This window comes from Scleropages formosus, chromosome 2 (genome assembly GCF_900964775.1).
Source record: "Scleropages formosus chromosome 2, fSclFor1.1, whole genome shotgun sequence".
NCBI classification, from domain to species: domain Eukaryota; kingdom Metazoa; phylum Chordata; class Actinopteri; order Osteoglossiformes; family Osteoglossidae; genus Scleropages; species Scleropages formosus.
Window position 1 is genome coordinate 40,027,783 of NC_041807.1, and position 27,028 is coordinate 40,054,810.

Here is a 27,028-nt window from a genome sequence, read left to right on the forward strand (position 1 = left end):
ATGCCATTCACTAGTTTTAAAACATGACAGCCTTGGCTTGGATAACTGAAAAATTCCCAAAACAGCTTAAGTAAATGAATATTAATAGTGTATGTGATGGGGAGCGAATTCAAAAGCAGCACTTGTGCCAGAAATAACAGTGATGCTTTCTTCGTCTACCTAGTTCTTAGCACTATATGCTGTATTGTATATTGGGCAACAAAATGTAATTCTCAGTCCAAACAATGAGCAACAAGAAAACCAAATATTTTGGGCTAAAGTGTACAACTTTTCTATTGCAAAAATACACAACTGTTATGATTTACGTCCAAGGGAATCCAGTAGCAATGCCATGTAATAGAGTAATGAATATTGAATTTACTATTGAAAGCTGTTTCTTCTCTGTTTATTCTCATGTTATAGTGCTGTATACAAACATTTGTTTAATTTATGAAAATTTATTTTTGGAATTTGCAACACACGTTTTCACTACGTTAAAATGTATTCAAAAATATTTTTTTAAGTCTTTTTATTTATTTTTTTTAAATAAACAAAAAATGGTATTCGACTGATGAACTAATGAAGTTGTTTCAGAAATGACTTGCCCGTTATGTCTTTATTAATCCATGGCGTCCTGAATGAGTTCTGTACAGACTCTGGCACATAGTGGCATCATTGGCACATTTTTGTCAGTAATAATACAATTCCACTCTCGCCAACGGGACCCTCCCGCGCTTTTCCTTTGCCGTGGAGATGTCTGCAGAAGTTGCTTCACGTTTCAGCACGCACACGTAATTATATATATACTCTAAATATTTGTCTCTTTAAAATAACTGTCAGAGGCATCTCAATCGCTTTCTCATCTCCATTTTAGAAAAATAAATTTATTTTCTTGTGTCGGAGAGTTCCCGCTGTTCAATAAAGCCGGCTGTTCTTTTTTTATTTTTTTTTTATTTTTTAGTTCACGAAATTGCTTGTTTTGCTTCGTTCAGAGGTTCACCAGAGGGATCCTGCAAGAAAAATAAATAAATTTGTTAATAAAACGAGAAACAAGAGAAACTGTGAGCCCGGCCTGTCCGACAGTGTTGACTGGCAATATGTATTATATAACAGTGTTGCATATTACCAATTTACATATCCTCTAAACTCCCACACATAAACACACATTACCGTGACATTATGTAAAAGATGAGACTTTTGCAGTTTATATTAAAAAAAGAATGTATCTGGTACGATTCACTGCTTCGCTTCCGCCGCACAATGCGAGCCACCAATTACTGAGTATGATCTGTTCCGAAGACTTCCCCTTGAGAGCTTAATCAGTTTTTACACAAAACAAAGCCTTTATGTATCTTATGAACAGCAAATTAGATGGATTGTGCTGATGTGAAAATTAGATATTTTATGTGCTGACGGATAAACAACACATAAAACAGTTTTCCAAGGACGGCAAACACATTTGCAACTGGAGCCCAAATGCAGACTGGTTAGTGGAATGGAACAAGTAGAAGGCTCCATATGGCTCCTCATGCGCATGGAGATGTCTGAAACAGCCAAACTTTACTAAAAGGACAATTTACACAGATAGGCTGTGAGAGAATGTAAAAGTAACTCTGCGTACCGAGAAACAATGCGAGGAAGTCCTGTCCTGTCTTGGTACTTTGGCCGATCAGCAGGAGATCTCGAACCATTTCTCAGACACGAAGGCCACAGGAATTAGCTGCCTTTCTGTTGGCGGAGGTCTGTAACATAGAGAAAGACAGGCTAGTTTGTGTGTGTGTGTGTGTGTGTGTGTGTGTGTGTGTGTGTGCACATTTGCACGAGTATGTCTCTGACATTAGACATTTAAACTGGGCCTGGCCTACTCCTGATGATATCAACATCCTCAAATCTAAAGAAATCCAGTTTGAAATAAAAGCACTTTCACTCAGTGGAAAAATCGGTAGAGAACATTAATTTAAAAACCTACATTTTCCAGTGATTAATGCTATACATTTTCCAGTGAAACAATGTGGTACAGCTTTCCTTATTAAGATATGCAATTCTAATTAAGACCCTTCTGTTATCTGGCTTCTGGCACCTATGTTGACACATTTGTCATAATTATTAACAAACAAATAGTAAACATTAAGAATTATTTTTACCAGTAACTCTAACCCAAATGCTGATCGATATATTGATTCTGGATGAGTACTGAAATGTAATTTAGAACAAACTGGACTTGTTCCAGCTTTACTGGAATTAAATGGAGACTCTGGATGGACAAAGCCCTATTAACATCACACTGATAGAATATTTAAAAAAAAAATAAGAAAATTCTGTTGCAGGGAAAGAGAGGAATGGAGATGTTTCAAGCTACACACTCCTTTCACAGCAGCTGATATGTTCAAAACAATAAGTGGGCAGGAAACAAAACCGCATGACACAACACCTCCCCATCCTCGAGCTGGTTTTCACAGAGGCAGCGGTGATGGACACAACAAAACCGAAAACAGCAAAAGCAACAGGTCTTTTATTAACCCCTGAAACACTACAACGTGAATAAAATATTTCCTTTATTAGAACTCAAGTACGGCACCATTTTCTTTTCAGACATCCACGCTGCTCCTGGTGGACGGCGAAGCAAATTTTGTAGGCTTTGTTATTGATCTGGCTCGATATCCACAAAAAATCAACTCCAACTTTGCCCAAGTTGGTGGCGCTTCACACCGGTGGACAAACTGTAAATCTCTCAATTCCTTTCGACCCTAGAGGCATGAGGAAAAGGTCACCGTGGACTGACAGGCGGCCCCTCTGCCGAACCCATTGGGGGATCAGCCTCTAAATCTCTGCGCCAGCAGTGCACACAGAGTGTGAGAAAGGTGGTTTCAGAAGGGACCACTTTAGCTTCCATTATCTTCTGGCAAACTGGAACGCGGTAATCTGAGCTCTCAACTTTGGTGAGCTCTACGAATAAGATGCTGGTGAGGTTCTGGGTTTTTCAAGGAAAACGATATCAATTCCAAAGTAATGCACATCTGACAGCAGGTTATCATTGACGAGTGTTCAGAGCCCTGTTCACTATCGATACAATGTTTGAGAGCTGTTATGGAAGTATATGGCTTGCTCATACACTTATGGACTCTAGCATTGTGGGAAATCCCTTCTTTCACCTGAAGTACAGCCCTCCGCAGTGGAAATACTGGTCAGGTGAAATGTTACTCAAAACACAAGTTAGATAACACCATGGGTACAACCAGAGTACATTCTGAATCTCTATAATACATAGACATTTATACACACATCGTCTGAACCACTTGTCCCATACAAGGTCGCAGGAGCTTAACCCAGCAACACAGGACGTAAGGCTAGAGGGGGAGAGGACACACCCAGGACAGGACGCGACGCCAGTCCGTCGCAAGGCACCCCAAGAGGGACTTGAACCCCAGACCCACGGGAAAGCAGGACCCAGGCCAACCCAATGCACTCTTCTATATACACCTTTAGATTTATTAATTTATAGAGACTTTTCTCACAGATGAAATGTAGCTTAGATATACTACTATGTGCACAGCTAAGCAAGAAGCTTTAGACATGGACAAAAGATTATCAGTATGCAGCTTGTCTGTCTTATACCACAACACATGTTGCTGGTTCACATCCCTCAAGTAGCTGTCAATAGAATCGACATTCAAATACCAAATACATAGATAATCGCTGCAGATGTTGTTGGACTCATTTATGTTGCTGTCGGGAGATTGGCAGAGGGGTTTGAGAGCCTTCTTGAATACTGGGAGAGATTTGGCAGCTCTGAGGAAAAAAGGGAGCTCATTCCGCTTCACTGAGGCCAAAACCAAGAACCAGCAGACTTTTGATTTTGGTTCCCTCATGAGTGGGTCCAACAATTGGCCAGAGGTGGAGGAGCACAGCGCTCTTAGTGGTGTGTGGCAAACGATCAAGTCTTGTAGGTATCAGGATGAAAATCTTTTGACTGTCTTGTAGGCCCTAACCAGGATATTCAACACACACATAAAACTGATACTGACCAATCTACCTGGACAGTAGTACAACACCCTAAAGCGCTACCTACACTTACCTATTTCCATTATATGCTGTCTTATATACGGGCGTCTGCTGGATCATCTCATCGGTGTAGACGGGCACGGGGGTGCGCACACACTCGTGTGAGCACTGCAGACTATCGTTGTAGGCCGTGAAGATATCCATACTGCTGGACACGCGGGCCGGTGTGAAGTCCGTCAGGTTCTGGCAGCTTTCCTCCTGCTGGTTCATCTTCCGCTGATGGCTATTGTGGCGGCCATTTCCGCTTTGTGCACAGCTACAAAAACACGTACCAAAAACAAGAAACAAAAATAAAATCGTACCCTGCACCTACGTTTCGATCGTAATATATATATATGTCGTATTTGTTTATTTTACCATATATATATTTTATTTTTTTTGTATACGGTATATATTTTTCTGAATATATATTTTTAAAGCTTTAAACGGAATCAGGAAGGCAGGTTTAATAAACAAGACTTGGCTAAGTCGTTGTTTTTTTCATTAAAGAAGATCAATGTTTAGCAACAGCGGAACAATTCCAGTTGCCCAGCTGCTTAGCTTTAAACCAAATTTTGTAAAGAAAAAAATGTATATGATATCGGAGTGGATGAAAAGAATCTTTCCTACCAGTTCTTAAGGACGAGAGTTGTTATCAAGGCTGCGATGACCATGATGAGAGACACAGTGATTGTAATAATCTGATGAACAGCCAAACCTGTAAGAAAGAAGAAAAAACATCAAAGGACCATTGACCATTTCCCTACTGCTGATGGCAATTGCTTCTAGCCTCATCCCACAATCGATAAAAAAAAGAAAACCATACACAAAAGGCTAGATTGACTGTTTGACCACAAGGTACAAATTCTTGATCAAAAAACACAATCAAAGTCGTTAATGTGAACAACGCTGCACGAAGATGAGGGTCGTCCCGAACGTCAGTTATCATTGAGTCTCGACCACCTTAGAAACATTTTCTTCATTGGTAAATGACCGTTTTACTGTATCAATTATCACTAAAAGCAGTTTTAGGACTTGTGTTCCACTTCTACCATTTTAATGTTGCTCCACTTTGCTGTTCTTTTTTTAATACAACAAGGGGAATTGATGCAAAGAGGAGATATTTTTATTACAGCAACAAGAATAGATAATCTGCTTTTCAACAGGCCTTTCTCAACCCTGGTACAAGGTATGGCTAACAGGCCTGTCCCTGCGACGGGTGACCACTTTTCCTTTATATGCACCTCAGCACAGCTCACTGACTCTATATTGCCACCAATAAAAAATAAACCTTGGAACTTTTTGATTAGACATCATAAATCCTATAACCCCCATTAGGAAACTTTGAAGATTTCACTCAGCATAACCATTAGCCTGTACCATTAATAGGACTGTTTACAGTTTTTTTTTTTTTTAACCACCTTTAAATTTAACATTTGAGACGAAAGGTGAATGAAATATTTTCTTTTGCACTTTCAATGAGTTAAAAACTTTAAGGTTGATTTTTTTGCACAACCGTGCATGGAGGGGGTCTTCAGAGTGCATTGGTATCGTGTCCACCGTCAATACAGCTTCCGGTCCAGCTGCTCCGCACTTTTCTGAAAACAGCTTGTGTTTTTTTTTTTTCTTTTAAAAAATTGGCATTGGAGTCATAACAACAAACTGAGGTCCAAAAAATATATATATAAATGTTATTTAAATGGCACAAGTAGCTGGTGGCCATTTGATGGACTGCACCCAAACAAAGGCCGCATGAGATGTTTGCTTTGGACGGCACGCTTGCAGCCAATGTGAGGTGATGTACACTGTGATCAAATTAGTCCTGCCAAGATCCCATGAGTATTGCATTAATGCAATTTGTCGTCTTAAATAAGCCGTCTACAGTAAACAGGGACATAAAATAAATGTCGGATTAACACATCAATACAGAAAAGACAAGCGATTTGAACGATGCGTGCTCCTAATTAAGATATTGCCCCGCGATCGCCAAACAAAGAGCTGCACACTTTCGTTTCTTCTCACACCGCATTTTACCAGATACTTTGTCATCACTCCAGTTCTTAAGAAAAAGATTGACACAAAAATGGCTGTTCTATTAGGGTTTTGGCCTTGATGCTGTATGTAGACTGGGCACAAGATATTGCTGGTTAATAGTTCTCACCCTCCAATCATGTTTTGGCTAATATTTTATGTTTTTCCACCCATATTTATCTCCCCAAGTGCATGTACAGCATAGGCAAAGGAGAACAGGATATATCTGTATGTTGTTGTATATTATAGTCACTGACCTACATGTGTCAACTTTAAGCAGCAGCAGGATGTGTCCTGCTTTACCCTTTTATGCAGCACAGTATTTCTTACTGTATCAGTTCAGGTAAAGTACCCCAATCAAGGGTAATACAGTAGAAGGTGGGATTTGAACTTAAAACCTCTAAGCCCAAAAGCAGCAATTCTAACCACAGTGGTACCTGCTGCCCCAGACATCCGAAGAGTAAACAGGACAATGTACATCACATAACGCATATCAAAGCAGATGAATATGGACATATTGTTATTTTACTGATAATTAGATAAAAATACACAATTTTATAGCAATGGCAGAGACAGAGCCGGGGAAGCTGAGTAAATATCTGTCTTTGTTTTTGTACAGTTATGCTTAATATAAGGAATCGTACTGCAATTAGAAAATAAAAAAAAAAAACAAAAAAACATAACATATAAGAAATATATATATATAGAGAACATATGGTTCTAAACCATACCCTCACTTTTTTGCAGTGCAGAGTACAGTGGCTGTTTTTTTTTTTTTTTTTTTTTTTAAATGCAGTTTCCGTTCAGATTCATACCTGCTTCATATGTGTTCTGTGTGTTTCCCTTTAGGGTGCTGTTTTGCATTTCTGTTTTCTTTATGACTGCTGCAAACTCAATGAATATTTTATGTTCTATTATTAATGTTTCTTTTTTTCTACCCACCACCCTCCTCCAGCAGTCTGACCATGCATGAATGCTTCCCACATGGTCATATGACTTATAAATAAGCACACACACATGCACGCACGTGCGTGCGCACACACACACACACACACACACACACACACACAATTTATAAAGCTGATTTAAGAAAAGCTCTACTGAGCTGATGTCAGGTTAAGTGCAAAGTGTAAATCTAATAAGTCTCTGTGTACAGTAATATTGTGTTAATTCCTCACTTTGCAGAGGTCTATTTACCATGTTCATCGAAATGAAGGGAAGAGGGGCACTGAACGGAACCCACCTCATATACACACACACACACACACACACATTTTCAGAACCGCTTGTCCCATACGGGGTCACGGGGAACCGGAGCCTACCCGGCAACACAGGGCGTAAGGCCGGAGGGGGAAGGGGACACACCCAGGACGGGACGCCAGTCCATCGCAAGGCACCCCAAGTGGGACTCGAACCCCAGACCCACCGGAGAGCAGGACTGCGGTCCAACCCACTGCGCCACCGCACCCCCACCTCATATACACATCCAGTGAAAACCATTTACCTTCATTACCTCCAATACCTTCATTTACCTTCATATACAGTATAGGTTATGCACAGTGCAGTACCTATGAAAAGTATTCACCCCCATCTCAATTTTTTGTTGATATTTTATTGAATAACATTGAATCACAATGGATTCAATAACATTTTTTTTTTTCACTTAAGAAAACTTTAATGTCAAAGTAAAGGCACATTTCTACAAATCAGCTTTGATTTAATTACAAATATAAAGCACAAAATGACTGAGTGCACAAGTATTCACCCCTTTAAGTCAATATTTCATAGATGCACTTTTGGCAGCAGTTTGAGCTTTGAGTTTCTTTAAGAGCTAAAACAGGGCAGCAGGTGGCATAGTGGCTAGAGGTCCTGTTTTTTTCAGTCAGAGGCTCTAGGTTTGAATCCCACTTCCTGCTGTAGTGCTTTTGAGCAAGGTACCTTCCTTAAATTACTCTAGTAAAAATTACCCAGCCATATAACTGGGTAAAATGGCTTTCTGAGAGAAAAGCATCCCCTAAACAAATGAATTTTAAAAAAAAAAAAAAAATCTATGAGTGCTGCTTGAAGGGTACCACCACAGGGCACCTCAACGTTTGAGTCCCTAGTTCAGCTCCTTTATCGCTGTTTGTTGTTGTTTTTTGGGCCGAGACAGAATTCAGACCCCTGGCTCTGCTACATAAGTCCAGGTCAAGATCGGGGCACAGTGACGGCACCACCAAGGACCTATCCTAGACGGTGCCAGCAGGAGACTTCGGAGAAGTGCTTCACCTGCAGAAAAGGCCACAGCCGCATGGTCCGCGGTTAAAACTGCGCCCATCGAGCGGTGAGTCATGTTTATGAGTCACAGCAGTCCATCTCCAAGTGGCCGGGGATTCCTGGGGTTTCTGGCCGCCGAGCTCCCACACAGAGCACCGCTCCCCTGCGGTGACCGAGTCTTCGGAGGAGCGGAGCACAATTCCAGCAAACACGCTTGATGGCGCCCCCTATGGGAGAGAGCTGTGCACTGGGAAAAAAGCAACTCCCAGCTCACGCTCCCGTTCCCCCGTCTATGTCAGTCAAAGCGGAGCCGCAATGTGGAAAACCGCAGCGTAATCCCTCCCTATACTCCTCCTCGCTCGCTCACCTACATCTTCCGATCTATCACCATGCAGCGCTGCGGAGGATCACACACATCAGTAAACAGCACAAACGCTTCAGATGTCAGTCAAACGACAAGGAGATGCATTTTCTATTTGGAATAAAAACGAAAAAAAAAACAGGCCTCGGGAACAGAGTGACAAGGGGTGCAATTTCTCACGATTTTGGTATAAGAAATTGCAGAGTGACTGACATTAAAAAAGAGCAGTCGATACAACAGCACCTCCCCTCATAAAGAGCAAAACACTTTAGTCGTTTGCCGGGAAAGAGGAGCTGTAAGGAACAAACAGTCAGGCCCGCGCACTCGACACAAACCCGGGATACGGCGACACCGCTTTTGAGAGCACATTCTCTGGGATATTCCAGCAGCTGCTGAACAGCAGCCCCCGAGTTAAGAAGCATAAGCCAGCTGGTTAAATCGATCCCGGGGTTGCCATGGCAACGCAGCCGCCGCATTCGGAAGCGCTCCGGACAGAGGAGCTCTGATCAGGCTGCCTATTCTCCACACCAATGATTGCAAACATGAAACAAAAGCAGAGAGAATCACAAATGAGCATTTATTTCTGGTTACGTCACACGTTCAGTGGGTGTCAGCGTCGCACCGAGGTGGGCTTGTTAAACCGCCCGAAACTGGAGCCACATTCAGGTGTCCGTGTCAAGGAAAGCTGAAGCAGCGACGGTGTTTCCACTTTTGACCTTCCTCCATTCCACCTTAACTAACGTGCGCTCTGCCACCGACTGCTGAAACAGGTCGCCTTCGGAAGTTGGCTAATTTTATGAGTCAGTGACATTACGTATTTTTTTCATTTATGAATAAATTATCAAATGGAAATGAACAACTTTACGCCGATTTACTCATTTTTACAGCTGGGTATGTTTTACTCTTTCGGTTCAAATTTCGTACTTTGCTCAAGGGTACTGAAGTTCAGCAGCCACAGTCAAACCCGCCTTCTTCAACTGCAGGGCAAAGGCTCGAACCACTACGCCACCTTCTGCCTCTATCACAAACCACTTGGCTGCTGGCTGCGGGGCTGTTCTTCTCTGAGGACTCCAGGGAGCTCATGGTGAAACTCATCCGCTGCTCGGGATCATCACAGTCAAATATGCAAGATTCACAAACACCTCAAATGTCACCGCCTGCGCTAAGTGTCAAGAGAGGCGAACTGCAAATTAATGACTTTCGCCTAAGTGTGTCCGTTAGCACTGGCCAATAAGGAGGCCTGCGATTTTTCCCTTAAAAACGGGCTGTTACCATGGAGATTTGCCTAACGCAGGAGAAAGGTTAATGTCACGTTCAACAAAGTGCAGCCTACATAATCTGGCATTTTGGGAAAAATTTGTGTTTTCTTTAAACTTACGAGTATTATTTTCAAACATTTCAACAGCATTTCTTTGGCACAGTTTGTAAAGCACTGCAGTTTATGAATAATCAGGTTTTGTGAACATGTATAAGAGCTGGTAGCTCTCGTTCCATTCCTTAATAAAGTGAGCAACCCAGGGAGAACTGGCACGGCAACTGATCATTTGTTTCCCCAAATGGAGGAAATGTTGATTAATCGTTCTGAAAATTACCTGGAAATGTCATTTAGAATAAGAAATTTAAAAAATGAATAATTAGGGAAATCATCCAGCAGGAAAATCTCATTTAAAAAGAAATTATCAGCACTTGTAAATTTCTTTGTTTTGTGATGGACACAAAAATCCAAAGTTTGATGCGTTTCACACAGATGTCAGAAACACGAGTTCTGCACTGATTGTGAAGTATTTCTCAGGGTAAATCCTATGATCAAGGGTTCTTTACAGCTGGCACTTAGAGCCAAGACTTTCTGTTTGTAAAACAATGGCTCAAATGAATCCACACTTAAATGCACAGAAAAAGCTTATTACTTAACTTACTGGAGGTAGATGTTTTGTGTACAAAGATAGAAGAATTAAAATATGTTTAAAGTTTATCCTCAATGATCGGACTAATCATTGAACTGACCACCCGTTCCAAAGTATAGTATGCTCAGTGTGATAAAATAATTCTGACACGATAGCAATCTCATCACATATAAACAGAAAGTTTCATTTTCCAGGTTTTATTCAGGAAGTTTTAATACTTTTTGTTGTGTATTTGAAATTTCATAACTGTTTTCCATTGAAAAACTGAAAAAAGTAATTTTGTAATTACTTCATTTTTTAGGCTTAGGAAGAAGTCAGAAAAATGATCAATGATCTTCATAAGAGGCAGGAGGCTGTTGCTGAGAATATGGTTAATCCTCCCATTTTTGCAGCTTCAAAAAATATGTTATATATTACATGTTGTATGCTTGAAAATTACTTTAAATTATTGTAACTTTTTCACGATTTGGGTTTCATTTAACAAACAAAAATCTATCTAGCTATCTATTGGAAATTTAGGAAAATATATTCTAAAAACGACATTACTGATGCACTTGACCGTCTGGTCATTCCAGCATCTGGTCACCTAAGGTCCAGTCGAGTTTGGATGAACTGTACATGTTTCTGAATTGCTCCCTGTGTAAATAGGAGGCTGCAGAAATGACCAGAGATGTGTCCCAAATTGATGCTTTCAGAAAACCTCCATGACGGGAAGCTTCGGGACAAAGTCAAAAAAGGGTCACCAAGGAACTCGGTGAAGCGGAGCTGCTGGCATCGAGACGACGAAAACTTCCCGTCAGCGGTGGCGAAACCTTTCAGGCCACAGTCGGAAATGCCGGTGACACATCGCACACAGATCCTACGTAATTTCAAGGGAAAAGGATATGACAGAGTAGAAAGAAAAAGGACAAAAACAAGGCCTGTCAAACATTCACGCTTTGTTAGTTTGAAATCTGTTTTTATAGTCCAACTGTCAACAGAAGTGTCCAAATCCGTTATTCTGGCGGCCATGCTGCGCTGTGCCGCTATCACCAAAAACCCACAATTCTAAGGCCTCAGACAGCAACTTCACCTCAGCTCGTGCTCTTAAAACCCTTCTCGTTTCATAATTTTTATTGTTCTGAAATATAAGTAAATAGTGCGTGGCTCGTAATGTGCACTTTGCTTCTTGCTGAAAGTCACTAGCGTGTTGCTAATTGCTTTCAAAGTATCGTGATTATGGTTAATTATAGGTGTACGACGCTACATCTTCCTGAATGTCATCTTTGATTATATTTCTTTTGCTGTTACGAGCACAAGAGCTTGTGGCATTTATCTTTCAGTTTGCCGAGAAAAGTAAAGCAATGGCTGTACGTGAGATTTTGAAGAGTGCTTCTCTTTATCAGTTGGGTTTTGTTTCAGCTCTGACTGCATTGCCTGTACAGAAAAAAAAAAAAAAAAAAACTCATTCTGTTTGGTATTCTGTACTTGCATTTCCAGGAACTGTTTTCATTCTAAATTCCCCCGAAGGAGTTTGAAAAGTAAATAAAAACTATCTCTATACATATATTTACATTTATTTATTTAGCAGATGCTTTTCTCCAAAGCAACTTACATTGGATACTATGTAGTGTTACCAGCCCACACACCTTATTCACCGCGGTGACTTACACTGCTAGATACACTACTTACAATGGGTCACTCATCCATACATCAGTGGAACACAAACACACTCTCTCTGTCACTCACACACTAGGGGTGAACCTGAACAACATGTCTTTGGAGTGTGGGAGGAAACCGGAGTACCCAGTGGAAACCAATGCAAACATGGGGAGAACATGTAAAATCTACACAGGCTGAGCGGGGATCAACCCCACAACCTCTGGCACCACCGAGGCACTGTGACACGGCATCACTACTTGCCGTGCCACCATGCCATCATATATATGTGTGTGCGTGTGTATATACTTTTTTTTGACATACAGGTAGTAGCCTAAAGAAAACTGCCAGCTGTATAAGTGGATAAATCGTTGTAAGTAGCTTATCATTGTAAGTTGCTTTGGAGAACAGCGTCACTTTCGAAGACACTTAAAAACTAAAAGATGCTAATGAGGCTTTAATAGATACCCTTTACTGGTATGAGCTGTAGGGTGTTGCGATATTTTCTTTTATCCACCATCCAAAATATTACGATGTAGAAAATAGGAGTTGATCAAAATGTTCTAGATATTAAAACCTACTTCCCACGATCCCATTTCTGAGGCTCTTGGGGAAAAGTACAGTGTATAATTCTGTGCAACTCAGGAATGGTAATATTCTGTCTGCTTAAACATTCCATTCCTGCATCCTCGTAGAACTCCATTAGTTCATTTTGTTAATGGTGTAAAATTGGTGCCCCAACACTTTCAGGCCTTTCTACTGGGATACAGGAAGTGAAAAAAAATTGATAAATTCATATTTCATGAATCAAAATCTACACAGGAAACAGGTTGTGTAATGGTTAGGGCCATTTCCATGTAATCTGAAGGTCTAATAAAAATACCCTGCTGTATAAATGGCTAAATCATTGGAAACTGATGATCTAACATTCTAAGTCAGGACGAAAATAAATAAAGATTAATGATCAAAAAAATGTAACGACCAATAGTTTGTGCTGTTTTAGCCATGTTATTACAGGCATCAGATGGTATGGGTTAGATCTCATTTGCAAATATTAGTTCTTTGATTATGAAAACAAAGGTTATACATGAACTTGTTTTTTTTCTCTAAAGCTACTTAGTATTAAGCTTCTTATTATTATGTACTTATTTATACAGCCGGGTAATTTTTACTGTATAAATCTAGGGTGCCTACCTTGATCAAGGGTTCAACAGGATGGTGAAAGTCAAACCGAGCCCTTTGAGTTCAAGGCAGCTGCGTTAACCACTATACCAAATGCTGACCCCAGTTCACACACACACACACACATTTTCAGAACCGCTTGTCCCTTACAGGGTCACGGGGAACCGGAGCCTAACCCGGCAACACAGGGCGTAAGGCCGGAGGGGGAGGGGACACACCCAGGACGGGATGCCAGTCCGCCGCAAGGCACCCCAAGCGGGATTCGAACCCCAGACCCACTGGAAAGTAGGACTGTGGTCCAACCCACTGCGCCACCGCACCCCCCCTTACCCCAGTTCAATATTTTAAATTAATTACAGATGCTCCTCGACTTACAATGGTTCAACTTACGATTTTTTGACTTTACGATGGTGAGCTAGCGATAGACATTCAGCAGAAACCATACTTGGAATTTTGAATTTTGATTTTTTTTCCCGCAAGCAATATGTGATGCGATACTCTCTCACGATGCTGGGTAGCGGCAGCAATCTGCATCTCCCAGTCTGTCACACGGTCACTACACAAATAGCCGCCTCTATCTACGTTGTATTTTGTGCATCCATAATGACACAGAAATAACCGTCTGTGTCTCCTGCTACTAGTGGGAAGAAGAAGAGGAGGACAATTATTCTTGAGGAGAAGCTCAAGATAATTTCCCAGCATGAAGGCGGCAAACCCATAACGGCCATCGCACGTATGCTGGGCTATGATGTTCAGTAGGTTAGGTGTATTACATGCATTTTCAACTTACGATATTTTCGACTTACAATGGATTTCGCGGAACGTAACCCCATTTTTAAGTTGGGGACCACAAGGACAAATAAACAGTGGAGTATTGTGTTTGTTTTCAGCCATCCGTAGCAAATCCAAAATGCTTTACCACTCTTTCATGTATTTAGGCAGGTGTACTGGGCTGAAGACAGAGCTCAGGGGTACAACAGCAGGGTTTCTGGCTGGAACTTGAACTAGCAGTGTCCTTAACCACTGTACTACCTGTTGCTTCGGGCTGCCATTGATCTCGTTGACTTGCGGGGGAAAATGCCGTCCTCCCCTGTCGGCCTGTTAAGATCACAACCCCGTGTGATCGTGGCCCTGTCATCCCGTTCTGCCAGAGACCCTGTGCAGCCCTCGCCCACACTTAGTGGGGGTGGGGGGGCATTCATCGATTGTTCGGCACGCTTAAATGACTCATGGGGGCAGCGCTGCAAGCACCGAGCCGTTTCATCCGACCCTGGGGCCCCTCGGCGGTGCTGATCCGCCGCTTCTGTAATTTCACTCCCTGAAAGCATGTGTCAGCGCCGAGGATTAGTCCTCCGTTGCCACGGCGAAACAGCAAACACGTTAACAACACCTGCGTGACATTTTGCAATATTTGAGCTGTGCTGATTCACATGCGGGAGGGGGGAGTGTGGATATAATACATCTCGGCCCTGAGCGCTACAGAGCACGGTTACAGCAATGAGGAGAAGAAGGAAAGTCACTCAAAGGCTGGATGGCACTGTCAAGGCATCGCCGTTAATTGACAGAGGCCACGCCCCCTAATTGTAGCCCGACACGGGCACCGTCGCTCCTTGTGCATGACAGCAAGAGAGGAGAAGGAGACGCGCGAGCCGTCAATCGAGGGATTAGCAGCAACAGCACCCCCCCACCCAAAACAAAGTGACACATGAGGCTCTGCAAAAGCCCGTCTCATGATCGCCCCCTACCTGCACCCTGCGTCACACCTCTCCCTTCGCTTCAGACGATAGCTCGAGTACTTGAACGCATCTTTACGGCTTTGCCACAAGTCCTTTAAAATTCATAAGTTATATGTTCATGAGACTAATTCCTAGATTTCAAAAAAAAAAAAAATCATTGCCTCCACAGTGAGAGACGACAAAATCCATTTCAGTTTCTTATATTTACTATTAGTATTTTATTCTTCACGCCACACATTTTTATACCTTTCACACTATCAATTCCCTTAATTGATTTTATCATTGCATTTACTACATATCTTTCACTGTTATTTACACAGCTGGGTAATATTCACTGTTTTAATTCAAGGAAAGTACTTTGCTCAAGGCTACGACAGCAGTAGACAGGACTCAAACCCAGGTCCTTCAGTTGCAAGGCTACAGCTCCACCCTCCATGATCTTGTGTCTCTTCTTAAACAAATGTTGTTGGACTTTCCATTTTCCCAACCCCTGCTGTCATCCAGGCCCTGCCTGACCTCGCAGAAAATGAACAGGTAGGTTCTCTTCCCATAATTCCAAGCAAACTGTCCTTAGGGTTATAAAGTGTGTTGAGAAATGGATCCCTCGTTTTGCCCCTTGAATCAGTGACCGCGTCACTGTGAAGGTGCAGCCTTTGTTTCGACTGATCCATAATCATGCAGAAGGGGTCAGTCCACCGGAAGGTGAACATCAAAGTGTCCTTTGTCCAGTTCAAGTCCCATGTGTCTCACCCATCACCAGCCACAAAGAATATGTTACTACTTATATTCCTTCCACCAACATTTTTAAAGCCCTTCTATGTTCTTTCTTGATGAATATGACCGCAGATTAAATTTTATTGTACATTCTCTTGGGTCATAGGTCATGCTCAGTATTCACTGTGTTCCTTACCAGTCTACATATACATCCACTGTAAAGACAACACTCTTAACTAAAAGATTTGCCCTCTTTGTTTTTTTTTTTTTTAAACTTCTTACATTTGTTTATTTAGCAGACACTTTTCTCCAAAGCAACTTCCAATGAACTCTATGTAGTGTTACCAGCCCACACACCTTATTCACCGTGGTGACTTACACTGCTAGATACACTACTTGCAATGGGTCACTCATCCATACATCAGTGAAACACACACACTCTCTGCCAGTCACACACTATGGATGAACCAGAACAGCATGTCTTTGGACTGTGGGAGGAAACCAGAGCACTCGGAGCAAACCTACGCAGACACGGGGAGAACATGCAAACTTCACACAGACTGAGCAGGGATCAAACCCACATCTTCTGGCACCACCGAGGCGCTGTGAGACAGTAGCGCTACTCACTGTGCCACCATGCAGCCCCACAGTATACATGTATACAGTATACATGTAAGAATAAACACTTACAATATGTCTGTGCTGAAAAATTGTGCTGAAAATTCCATTTTAATAACAATATCCACAACAGCATGAGTTTAAAGGAATATATATTACCATTCAGTTATCAAGGGTTATATTACAATCTGTGATACATATCATACTACAAACTGTTACAGACTGCAATGATAGATAGATAGATAGATAGATACATAGATAGATAGATAGATAGATTCTGTTCTGTCCAACCCTACTTTGCAGGGTTATTTCAGTTTATGTTGTCTTGGCAACATGTTGTATCTGTTCTGTATCCCTTGCTATTGAGGCATTTGCCTTCTTGTATTTGCAGTAATTGAATACCGTCTTTCTTACAGCAGCGGTGTTGCTCACCAGCACATACACTGTTTTGGTACTTAAACAGCGCTTGTAAGTACATTGATGAGTGGCACAGGGGCACAGCAGGTAGCGCCAGAGCCGCACGTCTGCTGGACATTGAATTGAATTGAACTGAACTAAACTCCCCACATTTGCTGAAATTTTTCCCATTAGCTCTGGTTTCCACTCACAACAAAAGATGTGTTTCAGGTGAAGTGGTGGCTCTAAATTTCCCTTCTGCAACAGCAGAATATCCAAGAGAATCTCAGTGATTTAAGACGTTTCTTACTAAACATGGATGTTAAATAAAGACAATTACAATGTTCCGTGTGGCACTTCAAATCAAGTCTCGGCTTTGCCTCTTTGGCAGGTGTGAACAGCAACAGGAACAAAAAAACTGAGTAATAAAAAAAAAAGAAATCACACAGCGCCTGGGGAACACTGCAAATTGTTTGCCTTGTAAAACCCATCTGGAGATCGAGAAACATGTTGATGAAGATGCTCAGAGGTCTGAAGCACCGCGGTAAGGAGTCCAGCTCGCACACGAACACGTTTATGTAATTCCGCTTGAAAGGAGGGCGCCTGCAAACTGTGGGAATTGCAGCAACGAGAAGCAATACATGTAATTCACACTTACATAATGCCACTATTTTACATGCAGGTTGCAATCATTCCCCCTTCCAAAGTAGACTTATAACCCACCTCTAAGGCATCTGCTAAGGCGAGGCACTCCTGCCCACTCACTGCCAAGGGTCGCAAACATTTGCACTCTTCCATCTTTGTACGATAACTGTGAACGTTTGGAAATGACCCCCCGTGGCTCAGCAGACAAAATGTTGCTTTATTTAGCTGTTTTCATCCAAAGCTACGAGCGGAGGTCGAAGGGGCACGTTTTGCCCAACTTTACAGCAGGAGACGCCGCCGAAACGCTTCGACTCAAGTTCTCAAAACTCCTTGAGTCGTTTGGCGAAAGGCGAGAAACGGAAAAACAGATCGCGCTCCAACACGCATCACCAAACTTGTGAAAAAGCAAAGGTTTTCCCATGTATGTGTATATCAAACCACGCCATGTCCATGTATTTTTGCATTTGGAGATGTCTGTATTGCCCGCTGCCCAACTTCTTATTTACTCAACACTTTTCTTCAACACAACTTAAATTGTTACATTTTACGCTAAGCTACCAACAAAAACGTACTAATTTATACAGCAGGGTGTTTTTGTACTGTATCAGGTCAGGGTAAGAACTCTGATCAAGGGTACAGCATGAGCAGGATTCAAACCCTGGTCCTTTACCTTACCACTACACCCCCGGTTACAGCAATCAAGAAATTACAGCTCATCAGTTGTACACCAGAGAATTTTTATTTACACCACCCACCCCCATGCTAAGGGCACCATGGGATGTGAGTCTACAGCCTTCTGCTTACAAACTCATGCCCTTTGCCACCACACCCCTTACCCTGATTAAGTACTTCTCACAGATATTTCACATATCTAAACCCACATATTTTGACTGATCATAGTAAGCAAGGCAGCTATTTAAGCCAAATTTACTGTAATGTTGTGCGGCACGCGTGAAAATGGAATGGGTGCACAGACGGGCTGTTTTTGTGCTTGTGTGAAGCCCTCGTTTCTTTTATAGAAATTTGAAGTGTGCCTTTTCGGTGCTGTCTTTATGTAGTGCACTGTGTGCAGAATTAAAAAAAAGAAAAAGAAAATTGGGCCCGTTAATGTCCATAGACTATGAATGTCCTGGAACCATTCCTGATTTATTAAGCATTAAAGTTCAGGATGACACAAGGGCCAAGCTGCAGTCGACCTTAACACGTTGCCCCCCCCACACCCCGCACTCCTTTGCCTCCACCGCCTCCCGCCCCACACATTATCCCTGAGCCGTGGATGGCTTCCATTAGACCTGCTGACAATCGCTGGCGATCGCCAATTAGCGCCGATGTCAGAGTATCAATCTCTGCCCGGTGCCCGCGGAGCCATGGCCATCCAAAACACTCGGCGGAGGGAAAGAAACAGGAAAAAGAAGTGGCTGTGGAATAAGAGCGATCAGAGTCAATTATTGGAAACATTCCCGTGCTCCGATGTCATGGGCTACCCTACGCGATTCAATCTCCCAGGACGGCAAACTTTCCCAGGATGACGGCGGTCAGCGGCGCCCGGCCCACAGTTGCCGCTATTGCAGCACTTAGGGGAAAATGAAGTTGCCCTACATTCCAGCACTCGACATTTCAGAGGCTGCCCAAGTGTGCCTGGAAGGCCTCATGCGTAAATATACATGGCATGAAGACCAAAATAATGGCACGCTAAAATTAGACGGAGCGGTGGAGAAGGACAGAGGTCACCCTTCATCGCTCACTGGTCACTATGCCTGTTGATGTCCGTTTCCGTAAACGGTATGCTTAAAATCCGAATTGCTGCTGGGGGAAGGGAAGGGCAGGGGGACTTGCTGTGACACAAAAGTCCTTTGTCTTTATCTGGGTTATGCTATGACATTGACTTGGAGTCACATGTTCCAAATGGTTATGGTAACCAATTCTGGAATGTCCGCTTAATGCTGATTCTCAGCCATAACAACTGCCTGGTGCTTCGCGCAAAGGACAGGGAGACACGGGCTCTGATTTCAATCAGGCTTTATTCTGGGACTTTGTGAGCCAGGAGGGTGTCGGAAAGAAGGGGAATCAAAAATGCAGGCAGAGACTCGGTCTCCAGTCTCTCTTGTAATGAAGAAAAAATCCCTTGTTACTGTCAAACAGAGCATAAATAGGGGAGTCACGGCAACTAGGTGTTTGTTTACCGTAACTTCGTGTATATGTTAAGATATGTTAAGGAAGCATGGTTGTCAGCATGGTAAGCATTTGCAGGTGTTGGTGTGTGTGTATACATTTGTATCTGACTCTTGTGTGCGTTGGTTGGGTGCATTCCACACAGCAAGAGGAGATCTTTTTTTGCATACACTCTATGCGTATGTGTATATGTAAGGGCATGTGTGTGCGTGTTCTGTATTCTGTGCATTGTGTGTGCATTCTGTTTCCCCTTTCGTGCCTCATCGGCACTGTGGAAAAACTGCACAAAGTGGAAGCGAGCAGAGGGATTTGGGAAACGAAAGCAGCTCTGATCCGGGAGACAGTGACGAAAAGCGGCTGAAAAGGTGTTTCGGCTGCAGCCGTCAGCCACCCAGGCCGAACCTGCCTCCGCTCTCGTTCCAACCCTTGCCGCACCTCGGCTGGATTACTTTAATCAGGAAGAGCTTTGCCGCGTGTTGCTGTCAACAGAGCTCTGGATCATCACTTCAAGTCAAGATTAATCCTTTGCTGGGGAAAAAAGATTCATATTTCCACCGAGTTTATTATAGGACAATATGAGCGAATATCAAGACTTTTCCATTACCATGGTAACTGGCTCCTTGGCGAGAAGGGCCGAGCTGTCTCCCCTAAGCATGCTGGGAGAACGTTCGGATGTTGCCCTGTTTGTGCTGATGTCAGGAGATCACAGGGAAGTGCACAGCTGATCCCAAATGAGACATACAAAACACGCACTCACATAGAATCAGGAAGACTTACTGTGGCCAAGCAGCAGAGGGTAGCACTGTGATTAAGGATCTGGACTCGTGACAGGAACAGTTCGGGGTTGGGGGTCGGGGGATCACTTTACAGAAAAGGGACTGCTCTTTTAAGCTTGGTCGTCTAAATTAAAACTTAATATTAAAAGTCTCAACATACTGACATGTAGCGCACTGGTATTCTAGCACCTTCAAATCATTCTGGAATGACGATTGTGGCACAACAGGTAACCTCACAGCTCCTAGGTTCAAGCATGGCTTCGAATCAATGTGGAGTGCGCATGTTTCCCTCTGTGTTTATATGGGTTTCCGCCCAAAGACCATTTTCAAGCGAAAAATTGCCTGCAGTGTAAATCTCATCCACACATGACTGGATATTGGAATCGCTGGACAGTCCAGCGCATCACAAAATAATTTTTAAAAATATATTTTCAGACACAGACAGACACAGAAACAAACAGACAGACAATATATTTTCGGTAACTTTTAAAATACAAATGCTCAGTTAACAATTCAGTGAAACCAAAATTCTTTAAAAAAATCACAGTTTAAATACTCAAAGTAATTTCTAAGCAGACAACTCCCAAAAAATGGGAGTGTTTATGGAAACAGAGAATTGGAAGAAACCATCATATTCTTGGCACCAGCCTCCTCCCTTTTTTAAAATCGATGGTCATTTTTGCCCCTAGTGGAAGAAAAATAGACAAAATACAATACAAGAGGTAAAGAAAAAAAAAAAAAAACAATTGACATGTAAGCACACAATTAGAAATAGCTGTAATAAATAATTTATTTTGAACATCTTATTTACATATAAGACAATTACTGCTATGTTAGAATGATTAAAAAGCATCTCATACACTGGAATGACCGGTCAGTTGTATGACCACACCCCCCAAAACCCTCCAGCTAAATACTAGTTAATAAAAAGTGTTGATATTTTACATGTCCTCGCTGCCCAGACAGTTGTTGTTACTGTGGTGTACTGTCTCAATTAACCTTTGGACCCTAGAGAATCCCGGTGAACCCATAATGATTAGCTACGAGTTCTACCGCGGTAGTAATCATCTCGCGCCCATAATGAATTGGACAGCCCCATCTGTGCGACTCCGAGTGTCACCCACTAACCAGGGAGTAAGCGGCCATAAATCTCCGTCCCGTCGCAGGCGCACCGACGCTGAGTCACGGCGATCAGCAAGATTTCTGTGTACTCCATCATGGGCTGGAAGTTTGTGTGGGGTGGGGGGGTTCGAGCTAGGCAGGGGACAGCAGATACACACCGTGATGCAGGAAGAACAACAAAAAAGAGGAGGAGTCTGTCTGCACGGGTGCGTGGAGATCCATAGTCCTAGTCCTGCCTATACATTTGGCTCCTTTAACTCACAAAAACGGACACAATGTGTAGTTTCCGCTGGGATCAATAATGTTTCTGGGAGGCAGGTTCCCAATTCCAGCTGTAATACCCTTGAGCAAGGTACTTACCCTAAATTGCTTGACTAAAAAATACCGCACAAATAGGTAAATAAATGTAACACTGTAAGCCACTTTGGGAAAAAAAAAAACAGATAAATAAATAAATATAAATGTTTCTATAAATCTATGCATCTAACAATAATTCCCTTCTCTAACAATCTGCTGTGGCATACAGAAGTTAGTTGCGGATGCAATAACTTTCATAACAGAACAAACAAACATGTTTGCTTCTGCCACTGGCTTGCAAACATAATTGTGGCCATAAGTTTGTTCATAACTCGATTTGTCTGCAAATACATGTCACAACAAAAATAAGGCTAATAATACAGATGCCCCTTGACCCACTTTACACACGAGGTTGTGTAAAATACATTAATTTAGTTATTATAATAATATGTATGCATGAAAAGGACTTAATGTGTTATTTTAAGATTTTCTTAATTTTATAGTATTTTAATAAAATATTATTTAAAGAATAATAACAATAATAATAACAATATTTTTTTATTTATATAATATTATTTTTATTTTATAATATGTTAATATTTTGTGAATGAGCTACATTAAAACTCATTTAACATGACTGAAAGTAAGTAATCTCCACAAACTCCAACTAAGCATCACATTGTTGAGTGATGGATCCAAAAAAATACTTGCAATAGTTCTCATCTTGTTATTGATCACCAACACTCAGAAACAGTTGGGGACAGTGAGGGTGGCAGTTGGTAGTGTAGTGGTTAAAGCTCCTGTCCTTGGACCCAAAAGTTACGAGCTTGATTCCCACCTCCAGCTGTAGTACCCTTGAATAAGGTACCTATCCCAAATTGCTGTATAAATGGGTAAATAATTGAAAATCATTTTGGAGAAAATCATCAGCTAAACATACAAATGTAAGTAAGAGAGGTGAGCTGTGAAAATGAGTTGAATCATGGTGGTCCCACACTCAGGTTCTATTTGGGTTCTCAGTACCGCAATTTATCTGTTGTACCTGTGAAAAAAAGATTGTGTTCAATCTGCTGCGAAGCAAAATTTTGCAAGATCAGTAAATGAAATAAATAAACCAAGAAAACCTTTGATATGCGTAACACCAGCATTTGCAACACAAAGAACCCCTTGTACCTCTCTCTACCTTGAATAATGCTATTCTGGGTGCAGTTTTTAATTGCACACTGGTCATGTAGTTAGGTTGTTTTGGTCGCGGTCCAACAGACTGGTACAGTGGATGCTTGATGGCGCGGATCCGTATCGATGTAACTCATCGGAAAGTCGAGAAGATCGCCTAATATTTACCTGTCTATGAAAAAAAGCCATCGTTCAAAGGTACACCTCCAGACACCCGGAGGCATGTAAGAGCAACATATCGAATGGAAGAATTAGTCATTTTGAGAAGCTGACATTATCTAGCGGAACATCTCCAGTAAGCGTCTATTTTTTTGCTCTCTTATCTCTCCAGTGTTTCACCTGAGGTGTCTGGGGAGGAGAGGGAGAAGCTGGGGGAGGAATCACCTTGAAGAATCATCATCCGCTCCCTGCGTCGGGTAATTACATGTTGTCCTCAGGCTACAGCGGCAGACACGCGCGGCCAAATCGCGAGGGACACACAGGAGACCCCAGTGGGGGGCCAAGAGAGAGAATGAATCCCGGGCTGCCGTGGCCTCTCCATGTACCCCGATCCCTGCCTCAACCACAGAAGGGCAACTCCGGCACCTGCTGATTATTCCCGAGGACAAAATCGCACCGAGAGCCAGTGGCTTATCTCCGTTTCCGGAAAGAGTGCCAACAGAGTCCCCAGAACACAGCAAGTGCAGCGCCCCCTGGTGGCCTTGCCCCTGTTTGCGCTTAATCAACGATATTCTCTCTCACAACTAATCCCGGCATCGGCTATCACCTGATGGATCAGATGGCGGCAACAAACAAGTGTTCGTGCGAAAGCAGATGTTAGCAAGTTAAATCCAGTGCCTAAAAAAGTGTATGTGTATATGAAAAACAAACACAAAAAAACAGATGCGTTACTTGGTCGGTTTGCACAAAGAGACAGCTTCTCTGAAACTTTGCATCGTGTTAAAATGTTTTCTGGAAGTGGTTCGTTAAAAACTGAGAGCCAGCAGGACAGTAGAGCAGTTCAATCTTTCAAACAGGGCCGAGAGAAATATGAGCAACGAGAAAACAGTGACCCTTGTAGCCAAACAAATTTACAATATAAAATGCTGAGTATAAATTTACAATATAAAATGCAACAACCACGCATATATGTTAATATCTTTCCATGGTAACACTATTAATGCAATCTAATAAAACAGAACAGTCAAATAAAACAATATAGTGGACTTTATAATGCGACAGGTGGCCTACTGATTAGGAATATGGCCTTATGAACTGAAGGTTGCCTCTTCAAATTCCACTTCTGCCACGGTACCCTCAGGTGAAGTTATTGCCCTAAATTTCTCAAGTACAAATTACCCTGCTGTTTAAACAGGTGAATAACTGTGTGCTTATTTATTTAGCAGACATTCTTCCAAAGTGTTAAGATACTGAAATTATTGAAATTAGCTTGACAGTGTAAACTGTTATGTCGAAGAAGGATCCAATAAATAAGTAAATGTATTCATCTGAGTATTTTTAATGGCACAATTTAGGGCAAGAACCTCGCTAAGAAGTGGGAGCAGTATCAGGGAGTGGGGCTGCTAATTGACATCCTGGCAGACTACTCTATCTGCTACCTACAATCTCTTTTATTTAATATCCCACATTACTGTCCATTCAAACGTACAAATTTCACAGTATGCAATTTAGGCATAAAATACCCCATATCCCTCAATGGGAAATTGATTTATAAAAATAGGTTCCTAAATACGGGCAGTTTCTAATCGTGTACATCCCAAACATTTATTTTTTTTAATTAATCGAGTTGGACGTATAAAATCTGGAAAACGAACACATCTTCAGTGGCGCTAATTTACTGCATAAATGAAGAACTTCCCACAGCACATCCCTTGGCTACTTTGCCAAATGACACCCTGATTAACAAGTGGCTCTCGATAATGAGTTTAGCCAATGAATATGCATAGAGCCCTATCCTGTTGAATCCTCAAAATCTATTTGGCAATTTTAATTTCTTTTGATTTTTTCACATTTAAAGGCTGTGACTCTGTCCTAAGGAGGCGAGTGCTGATTACTAATTAATAAAGAACTTCAGCATATATTATCATACTTATAAACTGATTCAAGGTGCATTACCATACATAAGTACTCACTCTAAAACAGTCGAAAAGACTTTCTTGAGTGGGGTTATTATGGTGACTCCAAAATCTACATTTTTAATTTTATTATTAGGTTTTAAAGTAAATGTAATGTGTATTTTTATTACATTTTGGTAGTGCTTGCTACAAGCTATAAATCATGGTAAATTGATTATTCATAGATTAAATGTCTATTACTTCCAAACGCCATCTAAACAAATGTAATATTAGAATTTGTAATATATATATACACAAGTATTGGTTCTTCTGGTCCTCAGTTTCACTTGTACCCTGATATTTTTGTTCATTAATTATGGTTTTTTTAGATGATTGAATGGATATGACGTTAAATTGAACTCCTTAACTTAAGGCTGGCAGTCATTTTCCATACGACACTGATTATTTAATTATTATCTGAGATATTCCTGTAATAGAGAAAAAAATGACCTAGTTTTTTTTTTTTTTCCACTATTCAAACTAAGGACACAAGGCTCGTTGTTTCAGTTGTTGTTACACTGAGTGTATTCTAAATTGCTGAAAGCCTATGAATGATTAAGCGAAGGGGTTGAATAATCAAAAAGATGTTCAATACTAATTTATTTAGTTTCACTTCAGGTTAAGGAAAGATCAAATAAACAAAGCACTTCTCTGATGTACCTTAAGGACCTCAAACACTAAACTTGTTTCTCACAATTAATACAATTATAAAAGATCCCCCTGCTAATGTGTTTGGTTTTCTCACAATTTATTTGATGAGCATCTCAATCGAACTCAGTAATGTATTTAAAAGTTCAGCTGCAGCAAAAATCAGCGCACGTGGACCTAAGCAAGAACGGGAGCCGTAAGTCATTAATATTGAATAAACCCAACGTACCACACGCAACATAATTTATATTTACTCTTACATGTAATGCTGTAAATGTGTGCTGCTGTTGTTCTTTTCCACAAGGAATATAAAGTAAGGAAACAGGTAGGCATTTTACAATGAGGAGTGTTACCTGCTGTGTCTCCGAATGGCTTTGGTGGTTTGACGGTCTCCCCGAAGCTGAAACTAGGTGGTGTTGTGCTCTGCTTTCTGGGATACGCTGTAGTCACCACATAGTTTACAACAGAGTTTCTGGGCCTCTTCGTGGTGGTGGTGGTGATGACAGGGGCAGCCGTGGTCGTGGTGAATGCCTTTGCGGCCGCCGTTGAGTTGGGCACCACGCGCCCGTCATCCTCGCCACCGTCGTCACCCCCTGTCGGCCCCCAGTCGATAAATCCAGGCACCGTCGTGGTCCTGCTGTCGTGCAGCCTCTCGTAGGGATCCCACTTGACCTGCCTGCGCAGCCGCACTGGCGAGGCCGCTGTGTCTGCACCTCTGCCCTCTGGAGGTGCCAGTGAGTCCAAGGCTTCACCGGAAGAGGCCTGCAACTGGCATGCCTCGCAGTGCGGGCCCCTGTGGCTTGGGCCCCTGTGCTTCTGGCTTGCCAGTGCGGTGCTCTTCCCGGTCTTGCTGCCGGGTTTCTGGAGCGGGTGCAGACCCCTCTTCCACCCCAAACCGTGCGCCCTCCAGGGCGGTCTGCTCGGGGCCTCCCACAACAGCGTGGGGCCAGCCCTTAGCCTCGGTACTGACCTGGGCGTCAGCTTGTTCCCTGGCGCCGGGGCCGTGGGGCTGCACACCGAGAAGTCCATGGCAAGGTGAATCATAGCAAGAAGAACCCACGTGTGGCATCCCAGGCGACTTCTCGGTCTCACAGCAGACATCGAACTGCAAGGCCAAAAAGAAGAAACTCAGTGCAATGCATTTTCACAGGTGGGCAGAGCTTCCCAGTTTACCGAAAACTGTCTTTATTAACCAATTTTTATACACCTGTACATTGTATAA

The 27,028-nt window shown here is 42.2% G+C and overlaps 1 protein-coding gene across 1 annotated transcript; it reads right to left on the reverse strand.

The window, feature by feature from the left end:
- Nucleotides 1-588: 588 nt before the first annotated feature.
- Nucleotides 589-26,907, reverse strand: ajap1 (adherens junctions associated protein 1). Its single transcript, XM_018746654.2, has 5 exons — nucleotides 26,160-26,907; nucleotides 4,651-4,738; nucleotides 4,055-4,297; nucleotides 1,601-1,721; nucleotides 589-989 (listed from the first exon to the last, which is right to left on the reverse strand). The coding sequence occupies exons 1-4, from the start codon at nucleotides 26,905-26,907 to the stop codon at nucleotides 1,649-1,651; spliced, it is 1,152 nt and encodes a 383-aa protein (XP_018602170.1). The 3' UTR covers nucleotides 589-989; nucleotides 1,601-1,648.
- Between the last annotated feature and the right edge of the window lie 121 nt (nucleotides 26,908-27,028).